The sequence below is a fragment of the Podarcis liolepis genome (genome assembly GCF_965112155.1).
Source record: "Podarcis liolepis genome assembly, chromosome: 10".
Taxonomy (NCBI): domain Eukaryota; kingdom Metazoa; phylum Chordata; class Lepidosauria; order Squamata; family Lacertidae; genus Podarcis; species Podarcis liolepis.
Window position 1 is genome coordinate 23,341,655 of NC_139562.1, and position 16,123 is coordinate 23,357,777.

Here is a 16,123-nt window from a genome sequence, read left to right on the forward strand (position 1 = left end):
GACTCTATAGTTTTATTAATTTATGTTGTTGAATTTTTACTGTGGTGGTGATTTTTTTTATTTAAAAAGAACTTGTTCTTATTTATAAGCCACTTCTATACTTTGGTTGTATGCAAGCCTATAAATAGTATCAATCCATCCATAAACTAAAATAGACCCTCCATATACAGAGGCAGCCAACTTCCAGGAACTGGGCTCACTGTAGCCCCCTCCCACATGCTAAACATGCACTGGCTAGTGCTGCTCTCAAGACTTCCATGTGCTGAGTGCATGTGACCCTTAGCAGATACCCATAGGCATTTGGGGGTAGAGCTGAGCCGGCACAAAGGGGTGGGGCTGGGGTGGGGCCAAGAAGCACTTTCTCTTAATGGCACAAAGGGGGCTTTTGTGGCTTGCTAGTCTTATAGTCTCCATGAGCAATCCAATTTGGAATTGAAATGAGCATTTAAGAGGTGAACAAGGCAGGGACTGGAAAAAAAAAACACCTTGGACTTTAGCTATGAATTGACATCTGTCCGTTTACCCACCAGGTTGTAAAGGCTAGAAAGATCAGACAGTTTAGCTGTGCAATCACATTTAGTGCGCACATGCCCACTGCCTGTCCTGGCTCATCTCATACTTCTAAGTGAAAAATCACTACAATTAAGAAGCGCAGCAGAAGAACCTAAAAAGAGAACGAGACACAAATCCTGGTGGATTAATGTAAAAGGCAACTTCCTGAGCAAAGGCTATTCAAACTGAGAAATAAAAGCCCTTATGAAGCAAAAATAATCCCCCATAACTAATTAACTTTAATCTGTGCCAAGCAGCTTCTCATCAACTGAACTGACCTCCCTCTGTGTCGGACATTCTTGGATGGCTTTGAAGAGATCTTTGCTTTGGGGCTCGGCAGGTCACCGTTTTCGGAGGGTGTGGTGTCCTTAATTGGTCCCGGTAGAGGAGTTGGCTCATGTATGATCAGGATGTCATCTTTGTTGTGCTGCCCTAAATGCTGCTTTGCAAAATCAAAGCCCTTCACACTGGGGGCTTGCAGCTAGAGTGTTTAAAAAAATTAAAAGGGGAAGACAAAAAATAATAATGAGCCAACATGGTAAAACATGCCAACTAAAATCTGGCTGGTAAGTCCTGCAGGACGACATAATACGACGAAAACAGAACAGAAATACATGAACTACCAGGGGTGGGGGGGTGGGGAGAGACACCCTGAAAATATGGGTGTGATCTGGATTTTTGTTACACAAAGTTAAACCACTTCTGCTGTCCAAAATCAATATCTTGTGAAAGAGGTCCTGAACCGCCTCTTTGAACAATGTCCGGAAGCAAAGCCCTAAAAAAGGGGCAAACCCCACAATGAAATACAAAGTGTGTGTCTACAATGTCCAGAGGCACCTCTCTCACACAAAAAACAGCTGGAGAACATGTTCCCTAAAGGGCAAATTATGGGGAAAGGAGGAAGATATGAGTAGGTGCTACAGAGATGCCCAGAGGCTTGAGAGGCCATTGGGCCCCATTGCCTCTTCCCGCAATTTGGCATTTCTGCTTTGGGCACACCTTCCATTTGCTCATAATGAACTAGTCTGCATATCACACTAAGTTACACTTTCTTCTGAACCGCAGCTTAAACTCAAACAAGCCCGCAGCCTCCACGGATGCTGTTCATGGTACAAGCGACATTACAGCACAGCATGCTGCCTTGTATGAAGCTGGATTGTGGTTTGTTTGAAACACGAGTGGTAAATCCAATATAAGCCATGGTTCATTGTTGGCTTATTTCTGGCTTGCCACTCATGGCTTGTTTGGAACAAACTGTGACACAAGTGCTAGTGCAAGAATGGTTGACCACACGGGAGTAGAATGGAAAGAAACTATGCGACTATGGGGCGCGGTGCTCATCTCACTTTCAGGCTGAGGGAGCCGGCGTTTGTCCGCAGACAGCTTTCCGGGTCATGTGGCCAGCATGACTAAACCGCTTCTGGCGCAATGGAACACAGTGACGGAAACCAGAGCACACAGAAACGTTGTTTGTCTTCCCGCCACAGCAGTACCTATTTATCTACTTGCACTGGTGCGGTTTCAAAATGCTAGGTTGGCAGGAGCTGGGACAGAGCAACGGGAGCCCACCCGGTCGTGCAGATTCAAACCGCCGACCTTCCGATCGGCAAGCCCAAAGGATTCAGTGGTTTAGACCACAGCGCCACCCGCATCCTATAGACTGGAAAGAAGGGCAGAGTTAAAGTGAGTGGCAGGTAGAAACTACCAGTTTTTTTAAAAAATGGCAGTTGGGGTGAGGAGTGGTTGTGAGAGACAAAGTGAGAGGCAATGCAAATTTATGTAGTAAGTTTTAAACTCTGTATATACTACGTTCCTTAGTAAGATATATGTTTACATTATAACACTGCATTCTGGTCAAGGTAAGGTAAGATGCTAAGGTAAGCCTATTTCACCACGATGTCTTATGTAGATGTATTTGAGTAAGGATATAAAGAGAGAGCCCTACAGCTCTCTATAAAGTCACTTATGTGGTGGTATCAGGTATCTGGACTGACCTTTGTGACCACCTGAGGACAGGACATTGTAGGAGACCCCAGGAACATCACATAAACAAACCACGATCCAGGTTGACCCGTCACAGCAAACCAGACTATGATGTTGCTGTGCCACATGCAGCACCCAGACAGGTGAGGGAAGCCGCACACAATGTGGGAAGCATGTTCATGATTAACAAACTGTGCCTTACAGTGCAAGAGCGCAAACACAGTTCATTCTCATTTATTCAATTTACCAGGGGGGGAGGTGTGTCATTCTTAATGCAAACCTGAGATTTCCAGAAATGCAAACATGTACACATAAATCAAATACACAGAAATGTCATTCACGTGTTCTATTAGTTATGTTTGTGAAAAATAGCATGGAATCTTTATTTTTTTCAGCCACACAACATTAAACAAAACGAGTTGCTTACTACTGAACAGTATGGTGTTCCCCCTACCTTGTCTGTATTGCGTAACAGGTTGGAGAAAGCTGCACTGTCAATCTGAACCAGCAGATGGGGATAATAAGCATTAAAGACAAATATGCTTTCTGTCTACCTCCTTGCATATTATGCAGACAGCTAATGCAATCAGGCTTTCGGGTCAATAGTACAGACACAAGTGGGACCCTGCAACAAAACTCTCTATCCCTTCACAGAAGTGCTCCTCTTCAGGATCCCAGCCAGCTAGGCATATTTTCCTGTGGGATATTACAAGCTCTTAGGGAAATGGTGGAGAACCTGTGGCCTGCAAGAAGTTGTTTGGATTTCTAACTCCCATCAGCCCCAGCCAGTATAGCCAGTGACCAGGAATGACTGGAGTTATATGGGAGCTGCATCTTGAGAGCCACAGATTTCTCACTCCTGTCTTAGGGACCTAAAAAAGTTTATTTACTCTTCCCCATCCCAATTTCCCATTCTTCTTTTCCAGCCGACACCCTGAGAACACTAAGCATGATCAGTCCTTATGGATGGCGGCTAACAGATTGAGGTTGAATCCTGGCAAGACAGAAGTACTGTTTTGGGGGGACAGGAGGCGGGCAGGTGTGGAGCACTCCCTGGTCCTGAATAGGGTAACTGTGCCCCTGAAGGACCAGGTGCGTAGCCTGGGAGTCATTTTGGACTCGCAGCTGTCCATAGAGGCACAGGTCAATTTTGTGTCCAGGGCAGCTGTTTACCAGATCCATCAGGTACGCAGGCTGAGACCCTATCTGCCCATGGACTGTTTTGCCAGAGTGGTGCATGCTCTGGTTATCTCTCGCTTGGACTACTGCAATGCGCTCACCTTTGAAGGTGACCTGGAAACTACAACTAATCCAGAATGCGGCAGCTAGACTGGTAACTGGGAACGGCTGCCAAGACCACATAACACCGGTCTTGAAAGACCTACATTGGCTCCCAGTATGTTTCAAACCACAATTCAAAGTGTTGGTGCTGACCTTTAAAGCCGTAAACGGCCTCAGTCCAGTATGTCTGAAGGAGCATCTCCACCCCCACTGAGGTCCAGCACCAAGGGCCTTCTGGAGGTTCCCTCATTGCGAGAAGCAAAGCTACAGGGAACCAGGCAGAAGGCCTTCTCGGTAGTGGCACCTGCCCTGTGGAACACCCCACCACCACCAGATGTCAAAGAGAACAATAACTACCAGACTTTTAGAAGACATCTGAAGGCAGCCCTGTTTAGGGAAGCTTTTAATGTTTGATGGATTACTGTATTTTAATATTTTGTTGGAAGCCACCCAGAGTGGCTGGGAAAAACCAGCCAGATGGGTGGGGTATAAACAATAAATAATAATAACAACAACAACAACAACAACAACAACAACAACAACAATAATTCACTAGGTTTGTTTTCCTTGTGAGAGGTTGCCCTTTTATGTTTGATTTTTTAAAAGTGCTGATACATCTGTCATGCTTGTCAGTGGGTCACAGTTTGCTATGAAAATGTGCCATTACCTCCACTTCTTCTTTCACACTAATTTATGTCACATTCAAAGTGTGCTTTTCCAAATTTACACCCATAATTTCCCGACTTGATTCTGGGAAACTTGCAATTTTGATGACAAAAATCAACTTATCTGTTATACCCAATCCCTTCATTGCTTTTATTAAAAAACCAAAAACCTGTGCTTTGTGATTGTTAATGTGTTCAACTAAGACAGGGAGACCTGGATTTGAATCGCCACTTAAACACCAAGAGACTTTGAGAGAATCATGCTATCCTATTTCACAGGCTTGGTGTAAGGGTCAAGAGGCAGGAACCCGTATACACTACCCTAACCATTTTTGGAGGGCAAGATAAACTTGTGATAAACAACAGAAGTGAGGGCCGTGGCAAAACATTGCATTGTGAAGTTCTTCTGTTTCGAACCCACAGATTCCAGTCTGTTTCTTCCTCCCATAAGAATGGCCTGCAGGGTCAGTGGCCATGCAGATGCCTATGGGAAGTGAACAAGCAGGGAACAAGCTCAGTTGGCAGCGTATGAGACTCTTAATCTAAGGATCGTGGGTTCGAGCCCCACGTCGGGCAAAAGATTCCTGCATTGCAGGGAGTTGGACTACATGACCCTCGTGGTCCCCTTCCAACTCTGCCATTCTGTGAGTCTGTGTGCAAATAGCACACAGGCTTAAGGTTCTGGTTTTGACCTTTAAAGCCCTATGCAGCCTAGGACCCACGTACATACAGGACCACCTCTCCTGGTATGCCCCGCGGAGGACCTTAAGGTCCACAAATAACATTTTGGAGGTCCCAGGTTGGAAGGTGGTTAGATTGGTCTCAACTAGGGCCAGGGCCTTTTCTGTACTGGCCCCGACTTGGTGGAACGCTCTGTCACAAGAGACTAGGGCCCTGCAGGACTTGACAACTTTCTGCAGGGCCTGCAAGACACAGCTGTTCTGCCTGGCCTTTGGTTTGGACTCGGTCTGACCCTTATGTTTCCCTCCCCTTATGGTCTTGATTTATTGGCTACTTTTAAAATGAGGCTGCATTTTAAGTTGCACTTTAACTGGAGAACTGGGGGTGCCATTGGTACATATGGTTCTGACCACAGCACCCTGAGAACTTCTGAACGCCATCACTGTTTTCAAACTCATCTGCTGCTTTGAAAGCTGCAGACAGCCTACTACTCATTTCCCTTCAGACTGGATCAGGCTACTGCGCTTCATCTTCTCTTCCCTATTAATTGGTTTTGCTTCTCGCAGGAGCGGCTGTGCAAACACTGGACTGGTGCCTGGGTGCCATGGTGGGCTGGAAGAGGGGAGAGGGAAAATAAACTGAGCTTGAATACTGGCAAGGGAAGAGGCTCTGTGGGTTTGTGGTTCTTATATCTGATAAGTTGGGTCAATTGTCTACCATGGAGCAGGTACATAGTCTGGAGGTCCTCCTGCGTTCAAGGTGGTCATTGGACTTCCAGGTGGCCTCACGGTCTGATAAAACAGCTGTGACCATTCCTGGAACAGCTTGACCAGTGTAGCCCAGGCAATAACCTCTGTTTTAGCAGTTACGATTACTGCCGTTCTTTTTGTTCCTTCAACCAGGCCTTTGGCTTATTAATATTCTACAGTCTTTTAAATGTGTTTGTGCTATTGTTTTGTTCTTTTTGTTTTAACTATTTATTTGTGTTTTTATCTTGCAAGACACCCCGAGATCTTTTGATGAAGGGCGGTTTATAAATCAAATAATAATAATAATAAATAAAGAAATTCTTATTTTTGTTTACTGCTCTGAGTAATAACACCTTTGTGGAAGGGAAAAGCAGGATTAATATATATATATTAATCAGAGAGGTACTGAAGTATTGATACAATACGTAGGCAATAACTGTGTAAGATAATTAACTTATTTTCCTGTAGATATAGGTAAATGAACATGTGCTATCTATGCAAGTATTATTTATATACGCACTCCCACGTGCAAAAGGCCCTTTTGTTCTACTTAGGATATGTACAAACTGATATGGAAGCTGCTAAAGCACACTGCTTAATGAGTAAGGACCCATATCTGATCCCAGGAATAATAATATTTCAGCTTTGGCAGCTAATCTGTGAGCAGCTCTGGAGACCCTGTAAAAACGTCTTGGTGAATTATGACCTGGCAAAAATGCTAGTGTACACAGTTCTGGAAAACTGGTGGTGGTGGGAAATAGGAAACACACCCACCCACAAAACGGAGCTTGAAGAAATGCTTTAAATCCAGTTGTCTTTTAAAAAATCTGTAGGAAATTAAAAGCCAATAAGCAAAGCACTTGTGCGGAAATGACTTCAGTTTAGGGTCAGCAGAAAACTCAGCCGCAGACTTTATATCCCAGCCTGATCTTCAAAGTGTGATAATAGATGCATGCTGCTATTCGTCAAGGCAACAGAGAGAATGATAAAGGACGAATAAATAACAAAATATCTACGTCTTTGCATTCCTAGCTGCATCTGCTAAGGAATATATTTTGCCACAAAGCACAATGTGAGTCTTTGGTCAAGATACAAAAATCTCACTTGTGCCACAATCCTATGCATTTTCGCTTGTACGTAAACCCTACAGTTCAAATGCATTCATTCAATCATGAAAGTTGGAAAATGGCTTAGGAAGGAAAGGAAGGATTCCAACAAGTACCCTGAAGGAGAGGCCTGGGGCGGTGGGTGCCGTGAGGGCCGTAGCACCACCAGCGTCAACCTTCGTTGAGGAAGAAGAAACAGAGGGGAAAGGACTGACTGAATTGTGAGAAGCTAGGTTGGAAGGAGGGGATCTCCACTTTCCACCCCAACTTCAACCACTTTGGAAGTGGGAGCAGGGATGCCAACCTTCTTCCACAGCATAGAGCCTCAGTGGAAGCTGGGGAGGGTCTGATCAGCCATCAGGGGTGAGTGAACAGGAACTGAACTAGAGCCAGAACAGCCTAGAACCAGATGCCACCTTCACAGACCCACCTGCCGCAACGGATCACACCCTTGCAATCTCATTTTTCCTGCAAGGCAAGTACTGTGAGTGACCACACTACACCTAATCTTTAAAACCTTGGTAGGAGAGACAGGGAAACTTGTTGAGACATCTCCCTTGCTTCTGTCCATTTCTGAATTTTTTGACTTGCTCTTGATCTCCTAAATCGTCACTCCTGAACACTGTGCCTCCTGCCAAGCCTGGGCCATTGCTTGCCTGACTAAAGATCTCATTCTTAATTACAAGTAAAAGACTCTGTCTCTCTGTGTTGGATGGGAGCCAGGGGCTGGGTTGCTCAGCCCTGATACAGAGTCATGTCTGCATATCAGCAGAACGTATTTGGCAATTCTCATATGTGACTGATTTGGGATGAAGCTTCATCAACTAAGAAAAAATCATTTCATCTGAAAACTTTTGTGTGTGTGTGTGCGTGCGTGCACATACACACGCACCGTTGCCATTTAAGAATATTCATCTAGTTAAGGAAATGACATATTTCCAGGCTGAAAATAGGAGAGGCAAAAACTGAAGTGATTTATAAATGTCACCGCTGATTTAATTTTATTTCTCAAGGAAATGAAATCCTTATCCAACATGACAAAACAGATCACATCAAGGTGAATTTCTTAAAATGCATGGTGACTTACAGAGTGGATCTTTAATATTTTACGTAGCTCTTTGAGCTAAAAAGGCTGCTGTGTCTCAGAATCTACTGGAGCAGTAAGGGCTGAGATTTACCCACCTTTCAAAGCACCCATGTCAGAAACTCACAGCTAGTTGTATTATACTGTTCCACCTAACTACAAATAGATTCTTTATAGGCTACATGAAGGTAGCTGTTGAAGACATAGGCTCCTTTTGCACTATATAAGAGAAAGTCTATGACATGAATTATCGTATTTTACTCAATATGAATGTTAAGGGATAGGTGGACAATAGTTAGACCTTTATGGCCCTTTTTAATTTATGAGAGAATATTGTGGCTCTTCAAGGCACTTCATGTTTAATACTCACGTTCTACAGATCACAGAGTCTACATTTATAGAAAAAGCCACAAGTTTATGCTAATATCCAAATGAAGAATTTTACAGATGCACTGAAGGAAAGGAGAAAAAAGTATATGCATTCCACAGCAAGAAAGAATAAAAGAGTGAAAAATGAACAAAGCTGATTCAAGTGTTTCTGGTCCATTTGTAAATGCGAAAGATCTCTGAAGCATGAAAAGCCGTTAGCAGTTGGTGAACCTAAGCCTAAAATAGTATATTGTTCCAGGAGGAACCAATTTTCTTGAAGCCTGAGTTGACAGAGTACTTTGGGGATCTGACTGGAAGTGGCTTTGGACACTGATGATAATACAGGAAGAGTGGGCTCTCCTTCCTAAATCTAAGCCTTATGAGGAATGGTTGAAGGAGCTGGGCATGTTTAGCCTGGAAAAGAGGAGACTGAGAGGAGATATGATAGCCATCTTCAAATATCTCATAAGGAAGATGGAGCCAGCTTGTTTTCTCCTGCTTAGGAGGGTAGAACTCAAACCAATGTTACAAGAAAGGAGATTCTGAAATCAGGAAGCACTTTCTGACAGTAAGAGCTGTTCAGCAGTGGAATGGTCTCCCTCGGGAGATTGTGGACTCCCTTCCTTGGAGGTTTAAAGCAGAAACTGGGTGGCTATCTGTCATGAATGCTTTAGTTGAGGTTCCTGCAATGCAGTTCTATGATTCCAACATACAAATCTCCTGGAAAAGATGTGCAAGTCCCTGCTTCAGACAGGTATATATGAAGACGGAAATTTGTCTATTTGTGTGATTTCATTTATGCTATAATTTGCAGGTATCACAAACACCTTCAAATTGATCAGATGTCCCCCTTCCACTTGTTTACAGGACTGGCACTATGGTCTTAATGCATGTAACACATGTATTCAACTCAAAGATTCCTAGGTGAATTCTGTAGTTTGCATTTAAAGGAGCTACTTCTTTTTATTTATTTTTTAAAGCCCTTATCCAAAGCACTGCAAGTGGCTTCAATACGTGATGGGATTTAGAACTCAAACTGTACACTTGCCTCTCCAGGTGGAATTCTGCCTTGAATTATCAACCCCGGCAAAGGAAAGCAGAGAACACAGAAGTCACCGGTTCAGAAGTTCGTCTAAGGTTATAACTGTGACTGACCTCGATTCCACCATTCAGACTCAACAACGAAGAGAGAAGTGCGGGCTGTCGTTCATTTGTTCTGGTGACTTCGCAACAGTAAACACTTTCTACCTCTCTCATCTTTCACATGATTAATTAAGGTCAGCAGAGAGTACGGCACATAGCGCAGGACTCCTGCAGCCTACCAGTCTCTGGGCACAAGACGACTGTGATGTTATGACTGCCACTCACACAAAGACCTGACAGTCATGAGTACTGTGATCAGTGCATGGATCTATTCTCTGCAACCAGGGTGGGGAACTGCCCAGGATGATTGCCTAACACAGCCTAAATAGCTGTAGCTTCTGCCGCACTGCTGTACGTTGCAATCACATTCACCTAATTGTGGCCCAGAGCTCGTGTGGTAGGTATGGGACTATGCCGCTATACCATGCAGTCCTGCCACTGCTGTATGCAGTTAACGTCTCCAACCACAGAGTTGCAAGTTGTGGTGTGGTGGTTAGACCTGGGCGACCATGGTTCGAATCCTCACTTGGCCATGAAGCTCACTGGGTGATCTTGGGCCACTCACTGGCTCTCAGCCTAACCTTCCTCACACGGTTGTTATAGGGATTAAATAAGGAGGGGGAGAACCATGTATGCCATCTTGAGTGCCTTGGCAAGAAAGGCAGGTTATAAATGCAATCAATCAATCAATCAATCAATCAATCAATCAATCAATCAGTACTAGGAGAAAGACTAGGAGCAGAAACTCACAACCCCATTCAGAAATTATGACAAATTTTCCTGCTTCTGGCAGCCTTCTTAATACACATTAGTAGTACAGTGGTACCTCAGGTTACATATGCTTCAGGTTACATATGCTTCAGGTTACAGACTCTGCTAACCCAGAAATAGTGCTTCAGGTTAAGAACTTTGCTTCAGGATGAGAACAGAAATCGTGCGGCGGAGGCAGCAGGAGGCCCCATTAGCTAAAGTGGTGCTTCAGGTTAAGAACAGTTTCAGGTTAAGAACGGACCTCCGGAACGAATTAAGTACTTAACCAGAGGTACCACTGTACTGAGTTTGTTATGTCTGTATTCTTTTTCTTCCTTTTAAGCTTTCTATCAGCCATGACAAAAGAAATAATAATTTCACCAATAGGTTGTCGGGTGAGACTTTTTAGTTTCATTCCTGTCTTGTTGTTTTTTTGCTGGAGGAGGTGTAGCTCACAGTCTCACCAACCTCCGACTAAAACATCTGTGTAACAAAATATCCTGCAGTTCTTATCTGTTAGTCAGAATGCATTTAGGGTGCGAAGCCAAAACCCATTTTTACCTACTTTGGAGACCAAGAGAGTTCTATCACAATGGATAGAAATAATTTGAAAAAATGGGGGACATGAACACATGCAGTAAGGATAGTGTAAAATGCCAGGACCCACCCCCTGCCACGTATGCTGACCACCTTGTCGATAGTTTCCACCTGTTCTTAAATCGTTGGAAATTAGAATAAACATACATGGAGACATTAAAACATAACCTGTAAACCAGGTGTATATCTGTTTTGTACACATATTTTTTCCAATTCCCCCAACAATCTAAACAGCTGTGTCAGAAATATTTCCTCAGAAGTGGCTTCTGGTCTCAGTAACTCACACACTAACAAACACATGCTCAATAAAAAGGTATCACCCTAATCCAGTTTTTCCTCTCAGACATGGAGGCCGACAAGAGATATATAGTCTATAAAGCCGCTACTTATCTTATTTATCAACCATGACAACCATGTCGAACAACAGTTGTTCTCTCACTCTCTCTTTCTCAAAAGTATCATATGGGGAAATATATTTCAATATTTTAGTGACATATAGTTTCAAAATGATGTTGACGGGGCTGCCTGGTCATGGGGAGCATCCTTCAATTACCCAAAGAAGAGTTTGTCCTAAGGTAATACATGAGAGGAGTTTCCCCTCCAATCTGTTGCCCAACAGCCTTGATAACTCTAGTTTCCCCAGGATGTTCTCACCCATGTCTGGCGCCATTACCTTCTGTCTTTGCTGAATGTTGCTCATGGTGTCCGGCTGAAATTCCAGCTTGTCAGAGCGGCAGAGCTTCCAGTATAAAATGATGATGATCAGCAGCACCACAGCTACTGGGACTGCAACGCCAACAATAATCCAGAGGTTGTTCTGAGACTCCGGAGGTGACTCTTTGACTCTGTCCACAGCTGCAGAAGAAACGGGGGAAAGCGTTAGAATATCCTAGTGGCGTGTGATCATAAGATCTCATAACTTCTAATGTATGTTGATTTTTCTAAAAAAAGTAATGGACACATGGATGTTCTTCTCACACAATCTCCATGTGGTCACTAAATGTTTGGTGGGGAGAGAAAAGACTTTACATACTCAGGAAAAGGACTTTTCTTGCATGCAATTATACTTGAGTGAGACAGAGCATGTCTTTGCCGCTGTGCTTTGCTTTTGGGTAGGCATGCTATTGCCATGTGACAGCTACGTTAAAATACTGGCTTTCTCACTTACTGTATCTGGGAAACAAATCACATTTCTGCCATGTAAAATGAAAAAAGAAAAAAGCTTCAGAATGAACCAAGCAGACCTCTTCCACTGTCTTGAATTGAGAGAGAGAAACACATGCACCAAGACAGCTTCAAAGTGACCCAGGAAGTTCCTTCTCTTGATAATGCAGAGGGGGCTTTCTGGCTTATTTTTAAGCTATTTTTCTGTCTTCCCATTCGTGTCTAAATTTCTCTCTAGCAGTCATCAACCATAGCACTCACTTTACTTAATGGCTAAAATCACTGAAAGGCAAGCTTATATCTCACAAATGTGTGCTTGCACATTTTGCTTCGTAACTTTCATTTTAAAGGAGCTAGACATTTAAAAAAATGAAAGAAAGCTTAGAGTCTGCTCCCCACCTACTGGCTCTGGGTCTGGGACAGATGTACACTCTGTATCACTCACTCAGTAGTCCTAGAAGCAATTGAATTGAAAATCAGGTATGATCTTGATTACAGATCTTATGCATTTACATGTATGGAGCTCACGTTCACCTTGAGCAAATCACATGGAGATCAAGAACAGGGAGGGCTGATGCACAGAGATTGAAGCTATCCAGTGTGATACCAGCCAATGTGTGCAGATTACTTGAGAAAAGGCTACAGTGATAGGTTTCTAGGACTGCCATTCCTAGCCTTGAATCCTGAACCTCTGAACTATTGCAAGACATCTGACAAATGTCGCTTCTCTACTCACAGTAATGGGGCAAGAGAAAACAACAGGCACACAGCTATTAACGGGTCAGAGATGGCTGAGTGCTACATTGAAAAGGACAAGGAGGGAAGGGAAACACCAGCAGCAGAGGAGAGAGAAGAGTTTTAGCAATGTGATTGGATGGCCAAATGGACAGATGTTGTTCAATGTGGTGTGTGTATGTGACTGGAGAGGTCCACGCCTTTAGGGCGTTGAGAATTTTCACAGGCGTCAATGGCCACTACTGGAGGATTTCAATGCAGCTAGTCTAGAGAAACTGTCTTCTGGGCTGCATGTTGACATGCTTTCTTGATTATTTAAGTTCTTATCATCTTTAAGAATTTACTGAAAGGGATATTTATTTGAATAGCAAATAATATGATTACAAGAATACAATAAAATTAAATTAAGCTTCTTCTGTAAGTCAATGCAACCGCTACCTCTTCTAGAACTCTGAATAAGGTATCAAAATATATTAATAAACAGCTTAATAACAAGCTTAAAGGCTTAGTCGTCTTCCCTATAGCTACTCTTACAAATGTAGGATGCGGAGCAAGACAAATCCTTCACAGTTTTATATAATAATATTGTTGTATTTATACATATTTAAACTATAATCTATTTTCATTCAGACAAAAAAACATTCTACTGCCTGTGAAGGGAAATAAAGCCACTTGTAAATATCCACAAATCCTTATAATTTGTGCAGGCATTACTTGTCAGAGAAACAAATATAATACTGCCTCTCTAATATCTCAACTCCTCTGGAAGGAGTGATGGGAGCCAATAATCTGAGGCTGAATTCTGAGGCTGTGGGTAAGTGGTTCCTATATCTAGGAATAAGGCCCGCAACTCAATGGCTAGAAGTGTTTTTTACCAACTGTGGCTGCTTTGAAAGCTATGGCCATTATTGGACCGGGAAAGCCTTGCCACAGTACTTTGTGCGTTGGGTTACTTGAAGAATGGGTTGCTGCAATGTGCTTTTATGTGGAGCTTCCCTCACAGGGCTTCAACTTCAGCTATGAAGCTCACTATTTCTTAGCTTAATCTACAGGGTTGCTGTGATAAAATGAGAGAGGGAAAACCACATATTCCACCGTGGAGGTCCCTGGAGGAAGGGCAGAAAACAACTGTAATCAGTAAATAAAATAAAAAATAAACCTTTTCCCAATGCTGCTTGCCCTGCAGGAAAAAGCACAGTTCCCAATGGAACTTTCTTGAAAGAAAAGCAGGACGCATAAGGAAAAAAATAAATAAGCAAACCAAAAAAGGGAAATGCGTTTTCTGTGAAGATGTTACATAACCAAACCCACACATAATTAAGCCTTGTGAGCCTTAGGGGTACTGAATCCTCCAATGTAGTTTACATATCCCTGCTGTTTAAAGCTATTTTTAATGTGAGGACAGCTCAGCTTCACACTGTTGTATACGCTCTCCTCTCCTCTTTCTGATATTAACTGGAATCACTAATTAATCATGACGCACAGCTGATATACGTAAGCTAGATTGACTGATATGTAGAAAAGCTTCAGCCCTATGAATAATGTTTGAAAATCAAGGGAAGTTGTAATATATGTTTCCCCAACTAATTTTGCCTGAAGTCACGTCTGTTATAATTTCTTCAAGGGCCATTCATATCTTATTCCTGCGTCCCCCTAAAGCAGCTCCCTCTTTTTTGTTGTGATGGCAGATTTTACATACAACCAATGAGATACTCTGCTTTATGTTACCTTAATTCCAGTCTCCATAAAAGGTAAAGGTAAAGGACCCCTGACAGTTAAGTCCAGTCTTGGATGACTCTGGGGTTGCAGTGCTCATCTCGCTTTACAGACCGAGGGAACCGGTGTTTGTCTGCAGACAGTTTTTCCGGGTCATGTGGCCAGCAACGGGACACCAAAACCAGAGAAGAGCACAGAAACGCCGGAGCGGTACCTATTTATCTACTTGCACATTTTGGTGTGCTTTTGAACTGTTAGGTTGATAGGAGTTAGGATGGAGCAATGGGAGCTCACCCCATCACGGCGATTCGAACCGCGACCTTCTGATCAGCAAGCCCAAGAGGCTCAGTGGTTTAGACCACAGCACCACCTGCATCCTTTCCAGTCTCCATAAGCAAACCCAAATTAAGTAGCGTAACAGGCGAATGAAGACAACCGTTCAGATATTGCACTTAGTTTGGTGGGGCAAGAACGGACCACGGAGAGTCTCAGGCTCCCCCCACCCCTGGCATGGTGACAAGGGGTGACAAATGGTTGCATGTGTCGACCCCAGCTTCTTTGAAAAATGCTGAATGGATCACTTATTACTGTGTTTCTTTGGAAGACTCACGCTGGGCCACTGGGCCTTGAATGCGGTATCCTAGAATGATGGCAGCCCTCTGAATATCAACTCTGTTAATCAGGTCAGATGTCTTCACAGCACCGAGCCTTTCTCCATCTTGGTCCTCCACAAAATACACCAGCATAACTGGGCTGTCGGCTTCCTCTATGCGAGACACGTTCACGATCTGAAATGGCACATCAACACACACATCACATGACTGACATTACTACACAGAGTACTGATATAAGAGTAAGAAAGTGTTGGTATCTGATCTGCTTATCCTTCCCAACTCACTGCTTTTGTATTTTGGTACAGTCATACCTCGTGTTGCGTTAGAATCATGTTGCATCTTTTCGGCTTGTGAACGTGTCGCGTGTGCAGAACCTGCCGCGTGTGCAGAAGCGTTCTGCGCGCTTTGCGTATGCACAGAAGTGCTCTATCGCACTCTGTGCTTGCACAGAAGCGCTGCTCTTGTTGCGGAATTTTCGGGGTCCAAACGGCACCCCGGAACGGATCGTGTCTGCAACTAGAGGTACCACTGTATTTCCAATTGCAAAGACAAATTCTAAACTGTAAATTGCTTTGAGTGTTATAGTTCCTCTTTCCAGCCAGACCATATTGTCTGCCTCTGGCCATTTCAATCTTTGTTTGCCTTTTCTGGAAGCTGCTTACCAGTTTCTTTGGATCACAACATTCGCCTCTGATGCCAACGGGCCTTGAAAATGCCCTGTATTTATCATAAAATGGCATATATAGCTAAAATTATATATCAAGATTTACTCATTTTACAGCTCTATACCTGGCTGCGTTATAAGACACAACTTTGATGCAGCATTACGGTCATGATTAATCCACAGCCTATGTGTGCAACGACATCAACTTTCAATATATTTCTTAAGAGATGCCCATATAAAATTGCAGATAAGACTTTCCATTCCTTCTGC

At 43.3% G+C, this 16,123-nt stretch overlaps 1 protein-coding gene across 5 annotated transcripts in view; it reads right to left on the reverse strand.

Moving 5' to 3' along the window:
* KIAA1549 overlaps positions 1 to 16,123 on the reverse strand; it is a 105,605-nt gene that overhangs the window by 21,285 nt on the left and 68,197 nt on the right. For 3 of the 5 annotated variants that reach the window (XM_083461829.1, XM_083461825.1, XM_083461826.1), the window contains exons 9-12: positions 15,186 to 15,363; positions 11,634 to 11,815; positions 2,990 to 3,034; positions 831 to 1,033 (exon numbers count right to left, since the gene is read on the reverse strand). In XM_083461829.1, coding sequence (XP_083317955.1) covers positions 831 to 1,033; positions 2,990 to 3,034; positions 11,634 to 11,815; positions 15,186 to 15,363 — 608 coding nt within the window. The remainder of the gene's footprint in view (positions 1 to 830; positions 1,034 to 2,989; positions 3,035 to 11,633; positions 11,816 to 15,185; positions 15,364 to 16,123) is intronic. The other 2 variants (XM_083461828.1, XM_083461827.1) reach the window with 1 other exon arrangement.